The sequence below is a fragment of the Pyrus communis genome, chromosome 2, assembly GCF_963583255.1.
Source record: "Pyrus communis chromosome 2, drPyrComm1.1, whole genome shotgun sequence".
NCBI lineage: Eukaryota > Viridiplantae > Streptophyta > Magnoliopsida > Rosales > Rosaceae > Pyrus > Pyrus communis.
In genome coordinates, this window is record NC_084804.1 from 3,744,308 (window position 1) to 3,754,559 (window position 10,252).

General features: G+C 36.1%; 2 protein-coding genes across 2 annotated transcripts; one reads left to right on the plus strand and one right to left on the minus strand.

The window, feature by feature from the left end:
- Positions 1-1,369: 1,369 nt before the first annotated feature.
- LOC137726235 (dihydroorotate dehydrogenase (quinone), mitochondrial-like) lies at positions 1,370-6,267 on the plus strand. The gene is made up of 12 exons (XM_068465127.1): positions 1,370-1,487; positions 1,607-1,744; positions 2,005-2,087; positions 2,879-3,202; positions 3,396-3,648; positions 4,289-4,369; positions 4,457-4,564; positions 4,646-4,675; positions 4,947-5,084; positions 5,563-5,600; positions 5,729-5,828; positions 5,913-6,267. The coding sequence occupies exons 2-12, from the start codon at positions 1,610-1,612 to the stop codon at positions 5,985-5,987; spliced, it is 1,365 nt and encodes a 454-aa protein (XP_068321228.1). The 5' UTR covers positions 1,370-1,487; positions 1,607-1,609; the 3' UTR covers positions 5,988-6,267.
- Positions 6,268-7,903: 1,636 nt separating this feature from the next.
- LOC137722997 (dof zinc finger protein DOF1.5-like) lies at positions 7,904-8,573 on the minus strand. The gene has a single exon (XM_068462148.1). The coding sequence runs from the start codon at positions 8,519-8,521 to the stop codon at positions 8,030-8,032; it is 492 nt and encodes a 163-aa protein (XP_068318249.1). The 5' UTR covers positions 8,522-8,573; the 3' UTR covers positions 7,904-8,029.
- Between the last annotated feature and the right edge of the window lie 1,679 nt (positions 8,574-10,252).

Consider the following 10,252-nt stretch of genomic DNA (forward strand, 5'->3'; position numbering starts at 1 on the left):
ATATGTTCTTAGGCCTCATATTGGGCATCTTTCATTCAATAAAAATTTAGAAAACGAGAATTTCTTTCACAACTTATAGTATTCCAGAAATTCTTTCCAAGAGTAACTGAGGTTCGTAATCCCTAAACCTAAACTTCCGCCAAGTCATAAAAGATGGAGGAATAAATTGTTTTTAAACTCGTCATCTTTATTAGTTATAATTACAAGTGAAAAATAGGACAAATAGATATGTATAAAGAGAATTCTCATGCTAGTCAAACAGAAAGGTAATATGGTAACTAAATAACCATTTGCCATAAACTTTATCTATCACAACCATTCTACTTTCTCCCCCAACTCAACTGAATAATAAGTGAACAATGTTGTAGATCAACTAACCAAATGAAGCTACAATCTAGACCTTGGATTGTGTTGTTTTCAATTTCCTCTCTAATGACTTATACAACATCTAACGGATGATATTGTAGGTGCCCTTATGAGCTGATCTATTGTTATTAATGATATGTATTAGTTTGTCTGAAGTGTCTTCACCCCTCTATTCACCAAAAAAAAAAAATTCTGAAATATGAAGGATTGTTTGTTGTCTGAAATATAAGGATAGTAACTGAACAATCATTTGCTATCACAACCATTTTACTTTTCCTCACTCTATTATAATTTGAAGTAACTTTCAGCACATCAAAGACTTTTGTAGGTCTACAGAGTTTGAATACTCTTGCATACGGTTCAATATCTTAGCGAATAAAATATTAGGTATCTACTCATGTTTTTCGGATTCGAAACTTCTCATTTTTCTAAATTGTTGTAATAGTTTTGAACCATCCCTATCTCCTTAAAAATAATAACAATGTATATATATATAAAACTTGAATACTCTTCAACACAAAGGCTGTGTTCTATTAATATGATTACGTTTTTCCTCATTACATCACAAACCCAAAGAATTTGAGAAGTTGTGAGTGACCATAATATTCTTATGTCATGTTATTAGTCTATGTGCTATAATATAAATGAATATACATAAACGATAAGGTTGATGTCTTATTTTTAGAGGATATTAATTAAATATAAAAATAAAAACACGTTTGTTATAATTTAAGTAAAATAATAACACCACCTAATGTTATGAGTAAATTCAAAATTCTTCGACCATATAGTTGATATGCTATAATCTAAAGTATAATATTAATAAAAACGTACACATGTATAAATAAATTAATATCATGCAACGACGTGACTGTAGTCTAATATATAAAGTGTATACTTCTTGAAGTGGACAGTCCACTAAATGACCCATAAACGAAAAATAACCCGATTAATCTAAGAAACCGGGTGCCCGCTTCCCAAATTATATCACCCGCATACGAGAGAAGAAGCCAAACCCACTCGTGTCGTTTTTCAACCGATTTTGGCCCGCTCCTTCAATTAGCCGCCGCAACCCGCCGTCAGTGTGGTTCTCTTTGCCTTCCACCGCTCACTGCTAACAAGTACGTTCCTTTTCTGCTATTCAATTTTCCTTTAGTTTTCTTGTTCGTCGAAATTTAAACTATTGTAAAAGTTTCAATTTTTTTTTTATTTCTTTGAGTTTTTAATTTCATCATTGAAGGCCATGGCGGCAAGGGCTTCCAGAAAATTGCTGAGAGACTTTTTGTTCAAAAGGGCATGCGCAGCTCCTGTTGCATGTGCCAGACATTGTTCTTCTGCTGCTCAAACTGCTCCAAAGATTCCTCATTTTTCGAAGAAAGTACGCTCTCTCTCTCTCTCTCTCTCTCTCTCTCTCTCTCTCTCTCTCTCGTTGCAAATAATCACAGAGGAAGAACTATGAAACTTAAAGTGTTGATTTTTTTTCCAGTAAATTTTCAAACCCATCGCGCCAAATTGGTGTTTTTCACTTTTCCTTGCTTACAATTTAATTTTGGTCGATTTTTGTTCAACATCTTGCATGTTTTAAGAAAATTTTGTTTGATTTTCTGAAGTGGGGTGTGTACCTGTTTTGAACTGTAGGGGAGGTTGTTGACGGCAGCCACCTTAGGCTTAGTTATCGGTGGCGGAGCTTATGTGAGCACTGTGGATGAAGCAACTTTCTGGTACCGAATTTCATTTTTCGAGTCGAAGTTTTGCTCTGTTTGCATTTGAACTTTCTTTGGGTTTACCAGTTGCGGTGTTTATGTTTATTTCCAATGACTGTTATCTTAACCAAGCATTCTATCAATGAGAAGATTATAATCGTAACAGAGGTAGAACTCTTTCAAGGCAATCTTGGATGCTTGGATTTTGCATATTCTAGTGCTGCATTGTTTCAACCTGTGTGAATTTTGTTTTGGAGGAGGGCGAATTTCTGTAGATTTCTCGTGCTAAGTTTATAGGCGTCTTGAGGCATTAAAGAATAAACCTTCTGTTTCCTGTGATGCACATTACTTATTGGTCAAAGTGTAAGGGTGAAGCCTTTCACAAGATACTTGTATCTGTTTCTTTACGGGTTTAACGAGGCACCTAAAGGATCAGTTAAAAGCATGAGCACTTAATTCTCAATTCAGTTATCTTCGTATTTTCTTTTGCCAAGATGGTATTCGACCCCATCATGATGTCTGGGTCTTGGTGGATGCACTAAAGACTGAAATTGGAATTTCTTAACTCATTGGTAATTCGATGGTACTCATTAGGTAATAAAATATGAATTGCCATCTCGTTATGTTCTGCATCATTCTTGTCATGGCAGTATGTTTTTTTCTAGTTTGTACTTATATCTGTGTATTAAGTAGAAACCACGTAAGCCAATTCATTTATCAGTTTGTTGAATGGCTTAAGTTTTTGTGAAATATTGAACTTAAAAATTAGTTACATTTATTGCTAATTTTTGGATATCAACTTTTTGAAGTGGCTGGCTATTCTCAGCTACAAAAATTGTGAATCCATTCTTCGCTCTTCTGGATGCTGAGGCTGCTCACAGATTGGCTGTCTCGGCTGCAGCACGTGGTTGGGTTCCTAGAGAGAAGAGACCAGATCCATCAAATTTAGGGCTAGAAGTTTGGGGAAGGAAGTTCTCCAACCCTATAGGTCTTGCTGCTGGCTTTGATAAAAATGCCGAGGCAGTTGATGGTTTACTTAGTTTAGGGTTTGGATTTGTAGAGATTGGCTCTGTAACCCCTGTTCCACAAGAGGGCAATCCAAAGCCTCGTATCTTCAGATTGCGTGAGGAAGGGTAAGAGTATATTTTATATTCTTATTATGTTGTTCTGATTAAGGCATGAATTTCCTCGAGTATGTTGTGTTGAGTCACTTTTAAAGGTGGTGTAGGTACTTTGGCTCCTGAAAGTTTTCTTTCTGATAAGTTGGCTTGGTTCCATTTATTTTTCTAACTTATGTGTTATCAATCTGCCTGATTATGTGTTCAGAGCTATCATCAATCGATGTGGCTTTAATAGTGAAGGAATTGTTGTTGTTGCAAAGCGATTGGGTGCTCAACACGGTAAGAGGAAGTTGGATGAGACTACAAGTTCATCTTCTTCAGGTGAAGAAGTCAAACCTGGAGGTAAAGCTGGCCCCGGCCTACTAGGTGTGAATCTTGGGAAGAATAAGACAAGTGAAGATGCTTCTGCTGATTATAGACAAGGGGTTCATACATTGTCGCAGTATGCTGATTACTTGGTAGGTTTTTCTCTACCAAGCCAACTTGTATAACAAGAATTCACTTTTTTCCTTGGTACTCACAAATGCATCACCTTCATTGTGATGCCTGTATTAGTTTAGTGGCCAACATCTAATAAGATATGTTGTTATTGTGTTGGTTATCCATGCGGAAAAGCAAGGAGAGATGAATTTTGAATAGGCCTCCTTCTTGTGGTCTTTTAGTTGATTCATTCATTTAAAAGTTGCATACTTTCATACCATCTTTAGGCTAGCCTTTCAGTTCTCACAAATTATACAACAGAATTGGTCAGGTGGGCAGCAATATTCAGGAAGTCCAATTTTATTTACTTGAATAGGATATCAACAATCGAACTTGTATCTGGAAATGATTCAGATTAAATGTTATAAAAAAGTAAAAGTTGTTCAACTTCAGCAGTGAAAGCTGAATTCGTAGTTGGTTGGAATCTGTGATTGCTGAACATCCAATTCCATATCATCATACATAATCGTCCATGATTCTTTATATTAATCCTCGGAAGTTAAGTTGTTGGTAATAATTTCCAAACTAAAAGCAATGAGGTTTTAGTTTCTGTGTATATGTGTCGAGTTCAATTCCTGTTGCATCAATTTGACCAAACTTATGCTTATCTGCCTGCAGGTGATTAATGTTTCATCACCAAACACCCCTGGGTTGCGTATGCTTCAGGGAAGAAAGCAGTTAAAGGACCTTGTGAAGCAGGTATGGAGCTCAAAGCATGAATTTTCTATTTTTATTAATCACAATGTCTACAAATGTTACCTCCTGTAACACTTTCTTCCTATCCAGGTTCAAGGTGCTCGTGACGAAATGCAATGGGGTGAGGAGGGTCCTCCTCCATTGCTTGTGAAAATTGCTCCTGATTTGTCTAAAGAAGACCTTGAAGATATTGCTGCAGTATGTATCCGTGCTAGTAATTGATTTTCTTATTCACCCCTTTAACATGGTTTTCTCATGGTTCTTTGTTTATGGATATAGGTTGCCCTTGCCCTTCGCTTGGACGGATTGGTATGTTTTCTTCCAATCACAGACTTACCTATTATACTAGATTAGCATTTCATATTTCTTAATAAGAAGAACCTCTAGTCCTTTTTGTTCCTAAAGAAAATGGAGAAAGTTAACCTTAGTCAGTTCCCGCTGGGTGTGGTGTTCTGCATGTTGATATGTTGATGAGGTTATGATTATACATAACATATTTATCTTTCAGTATATTGGTCTATACTTAAATTGACTGCAATTTCTTCTACTCGTTATGATGTTTATTTACTTTTTCTTCTAGATTATATCAAATACAACTGTTTCTAGACCAGAATCTGTTTGTAAACACCTGGTGGCTTCTGAAGCTGGTGGCTTGAGTGGGAAGCCACTTTTCGATATGTCTACCAATGTCTTAAAGGAGATGTACATTTTGACGAGGGTATGTTGTCTCTTCGTAACTCATATAACCTGTTATCCACAATATTTACAGATTGCACTTCTTTATTATGTTTGATTACTTAAATGTTTGAAGATGCATGAAGAACTTTGGCCAGATATGTCATTTCTGTACTGATCTTTCATCCTGCTGTGGCTTGACTACAAGAAAAGTTGGACTATTGATAATTCTTCTGTCTCTTACATTACAAAGTATAGAATTATGAAAGTAAATGACTTAAAATGGATCATATCCTAGTTTCATGCAGAGTAGCTTGTCATTGTTTTCGGGTCTGATGACTATGTGAGATGCACTGTAATTCAACTGGTGCCAAACTGATTTTGTTTTATTTACGGCTTGAAACATGTAGTCCTCTTTCGGATCTATGTGAACTATTTGTTTACAGTCAATGTTCTTCCCTTTTGGTTTCATTTATACGTTATATATCAGAGCTTGACCGTGTTAATGTAATATCATTCAGGGAAAGATTCCCTTAATTGGGTGTGGAGGCGTTAGCTGGTAAGATCAGAATCGTCCTTTGATCTTGTCTTCGTTGACATCTATTTATTCAGAATTAGAGATGCTCATATTTTCAAATCTTGATTATTATTTTGTCAAACTTGATCTTGTTCATGCCATTAAATTAGTGGTGAGGATGCTTACAAGAAAGTACGAGCTGGTGCGAGTCTTGTTCAGCTTTATACAGCATTTGCTTACGGGGGACCTGCTCTCATCCCCCAGATAAAGGTATTTTCTGATGCGTTCGTTCTGCATAAACCTTTTTTTTCGCCTAACGTCAAAGACGTGCATATAATACTTAATTCTTCTTAGGCTGAATTGTCCGAGTGCTTAGAAAGGGATGGTTACAAGTCCATCAGTGAAGCAGTTGGTGCAGATTGCAGATGAGTTTTGGCCCAGGTATAACAAAATATATATGCAGTGCACTTATTTGCGGAGCAAATTTCTACGTTGCATGGTGTAAATTTTGGTTTTTTTAACCGATTTTATTTTATTTTATTTTTCGAGAGGGGGTCGGAGAGGACCCGTAAAGTGCGAGAAATTTTGGAAAGAGGCATTATTTGCAGTTTGTACCGTAACCTTTGAACTGTGAATGCTAAATTTAATTGTAGCAAAATGGAAAAGAAAAATCTGTTGCCTTAGAATTTATATGTACAAATTCAAAACCTGTGTGTTTTTATTATTAAGTTATTGCAAGTTAACACATCCACTGAAGAGTGTGAAGGTTTTCTTTTTTTGTGAACAAAAGAATAAGAAGTTTTTGAACTCAAAACTTTGGATGCATGGATAAATGCTCTTAATAAACTGACCTAAAAAACGCTCTTTCAATTCTTATATTTCTACATGCTCCCACCTTGAATAAGCAGCCTCATTTTAATCTTAAGAGAAAATGCTAAGGAGGCTCTCTTAAATTGAGATTCAATGGACTCTCACAGCTTCTCGTCAAATTTCGTAGCAATATTGTAAAATATTTTGCTAAAAACATGAGGTGATGTTCACGAAGAGTTCTATTTTTAGGAGCTTACTTAGCATTTCTCTAATTTTAAACAAAATGGCTGTACGATGTACAACGTGTAACGGAAAAAGACTTGCAATCATTTGAATGTCCTTGGACCACAGTTTTTTTATTTATTTATTCTTTACCGAACGATAAACCTTTGTTTATTTAATTTGACCTAATTCTACCAAAGAAAAAGGGGAATACAAAATTTAATTTTTGATTTTTCATCAACCAAAATGGACCTAAATACAAAGAAGTTCTTCATTGACGGATAAATCTGGTAGAAATGCTGCGGGATTTGAGCGGGGTTAATGTATTGTGCCTGAAACACTAGCTATTCATATCCCGTCACTATCTCTTATTTGGAAAAACCTTTTAAACACAAATAATGCTTTTCCCCTATTACTAGTATTTCCACCGCACCCAATCACTTTGAAACAGATCATTTATTCTCGAAATTCTAATTCCAACCGCTTTTCCCTTCATGTTCCATATTTTTTATTAGAGAGAAATCTTGGTAGGATTTTTTTTATTAGATCAATTCTTACACTAAGTGAGACTAGTATGACATCATATCAGATTAAATTTTATTAAGTCTCATATTTTTACGAGTAGTGCCCTATGAATCAGATGGTTCATAGTCATAAACTGATTGAATTTTCGTCCATGGCCGTTGGATTCGATCGTGCGGTTGAAAATGAATGACCGGATGACTTGCTAGGACTATTATATTGGCAAGTAATTAAAATTTGAGAATTTAGGATTTTGCTGCACAAAAATGGTGACAAGTAGGGTGTTTTCCAACAAGACATCAAAACACCCGACTTGTGAACAGTAATATATATTGCCAAAGCTTATGAAAACTAAAATTCTCTTTGAATTTCAAAGATTGAAATTCACTTGTTTTTTTTAATCAATGACGATCTGGTCTATTTAAAAGAAGAATTCAGTAGAAGAAGGGGAAGAAGAAACCAGCCTTCCTATCTCTGAGTCTCCATTCATAGTTTCTCACATTCTCTCGTATGTCCTTTTTTTAGTGTACCAAATCATGTCTGACACATTAAAAAATTTCTCGTCTTTAATTTAAGTTTTGTGCTCACTCAGCCAATCTATCCATCCACTTGTTACATGGTCAACTGTTTCAGGCCGCATAAAATATTTATTTATGTGCTCATTTGCATGATTGAGTTCGATTCCACATTAATTTCCGTGAATTTTTTTCTTTTCCGACCGATATTAATTCCATCCACATATTAATTATATAGGGATGAAAGATTGCAATACCAATTTGTGTGTGTGTGTGTGTGTGTATATAAATACACACCAATAATTACCATTAGGCTAATTCACAATACACAATTTTCAATTTCTTGAAGTTACTAATATATATGGAATATTGTGGAAGAATAAATTAGGACAATATGATGATTCAGCTGCATGGTTGACCACCTGAGCCGCTCCTCCGCCTCTTCAGCACCGGGAAAACTTGGTGAAACCCGCCTTGTTCTGCGGCCACATGCCACTCTTCCACCACCCCATCCAACTCAAACTGGTGCACCACATCTGAACCCTCATATACACAACCCTCCGGGAACCCGGCCATCCCCTGACAAGGCGGCTTCGTTTTCCGTCGCCCAGCCCCCACAGGCACGTTCCGTAGGGCCCCGCCGGCCGTCCAGTACCTCTGGCAGCCCTTGCAGAAGTGTCTAGGCTGGTTAACATTGTAGTTATTGAAGTAACAAAATTTAGTCTCCATGCTTTTGCATCTTGGGCATGGTATGATCCTATCTGGCCGCTTCTCCACCATTTGATCATCTTTTATGGGTTCTTCTTTTACTTGTGATGATCTGTTCTGCAGTGTAATCATTTTCCCGAAAAGCTTAATTCCATGAACATCTTGGCCGTTTTGGACCTGAGCCATGGGATTTGTTTGAGAGAGAGAGAGAGAGAGAGAGAGATGGTTTATGTTTTGAGAAACATACACTTTGTATGGTTTAAGGAAAGGTGTTGTGCTACTGCGAGTGCTTATATATTTATAGAGGAAGTGAGAGGATAAAAGTGCTTAAATTAAAAGCAGGATTGTATGTGTAAAATCCATATGACAGCCGCCAAGAGCTAGGGCAGGTGGTTTGCAAAAGTTGACGGTGAGCTTTTTGTCCACATCATTACTCCACGCCATCATCATGAAGTCTAAAAGTCGATCCCAGTCCAGGTAGGTCGCGTACAAAGTGTTAGTGGTTGATGGATGGGAAGCATAAAGAGACCGATTAAAGCATGTTTTGCTAATGAAAGTTGTCGTTGTGTGCATATTATACCCTAAAATCAAAAGTTGTGGAAAAATAAAAAGTAATAAAGTAAAAGTGCTTGTTGTTTTTGCTTTGAGAAATCTCGATGCATTAGGGTTTTTGCTTTTGGTTGATTAAACAAAACCAATGCGATATCTAATTAGCGACTTTAAGCAGTACTGGTGAAGCAGAAGCTTTGTATCTGGAAAACTTTATATATACTTTCTAAGTAAAGAGAAAAATGAAAGATTTTAGTTAGGTGGTCTTAAAGCTAGAGCTTTTTTAGAAAGCATGGATGGAGAACAAGGGGGTTTCGACATGGTGCTAGCATGATTTCAAAGGTGCCAATTACAGTATGTTTCATCCAGATATCAGTAATCACTTTAAAGATCTATAATGGGATTATTTAATGGATAAAGAATCGATAGTAAAGATCCAATAAACGAGAAAACACTTTTGTATGGTTATTCAATCACGCTATTCGTATGTATATGTATCTTTTACAAAAGCATCAGATTCTTTGTAATTTAGTCTCATTTGATCTAGCGCTTATCTTATTTAGTGTGAGAGCTGCTCTAATTAAACGAAGTTACTGAAATTTCTATTTAGTTGAGCAAGGCAAGATTATTCAATCTAAAAAAGAAAGGTGAAAAAAGAAAAACTATACGCATCTATACATGCGTTAAATGATTTTTGTTGTCCTATCAGATTCTGCCAGCAGTGAGCCAGCATATATGCCTCCTAGGAGGGGATGCATGTCTTACATATATATTACTTGAACTATGTTTTATAGCAATTAGGCGATGTTTAAGGCATGTTATTGGGTCATTCAAGTGGGATATCACTTGTGCTACTAATATAATGTTATTGCTAAACACTTTGTTTCAAAGCCATCTTTTCAGGTTCCAATAGATTTGATGATTAACTTTGTTGCTTCCTTTTGATCACGGACTAGGATCCTCTCCTAATCTAAGGATGAGGATCCTCATGACCAAGGGATGTGGACCGTTGGATGAAAATCTAATGGCTACAAACAGGGGGGTCCCTTTAAAGTTATAATAATTATAACCGTTAGATTTTGATCCAATAGCCCACATCCCTTGGTCATGAGGATCCTCATCCTTAGATTAGGAGAGGATCCTGATCCTTTGATCACACTTTACATTGTAGGGTTTGTGGTCCTGGGGCACCTTTCAGTTTGCAATAATAATAATAAAAAGCAATGTGAAAATACTGGGATTTCTTTCTAAGAAATGTTAACAAGACTTTCTCAAAAAATGGAACTTTCCATTTACTTTTTGTCGCCTCATATTTTTTACACAATATTTTAGGATTTTGACACGAGAATTGACGTTAAACTGAAAAGT

Coding starts and splice junctions, on each gene's coding strand:
- LOC137722997 (XM_068462148.1), bottom strand. CDS start 8,521: ATGGCTCAGGTCCAAAACGGCCAAGATGTTCATGGAATTAAGCTTTTC.
- LOC137726235 (XM_068465127.1), top strand. CDS start 1,610: ATGGCGGCAAGGGCTTCCAGAAAATTGCTGAGAGACTTTTTGTTCAAA. Junction 3,649..4,288: donor CGCAGTATGCTGATTACTTG/GTAGGTTTTTCT, acceptor ATCTGCCTGCAG/GTGATTAATGTTTCATCACC. Junction 5,085..5,562: donor AGATGTACATTTTGACGAGG/GTATGTTGTCTC, acceptor AATATCATTCAG/GGAAAGATTCCCTTAATTGG.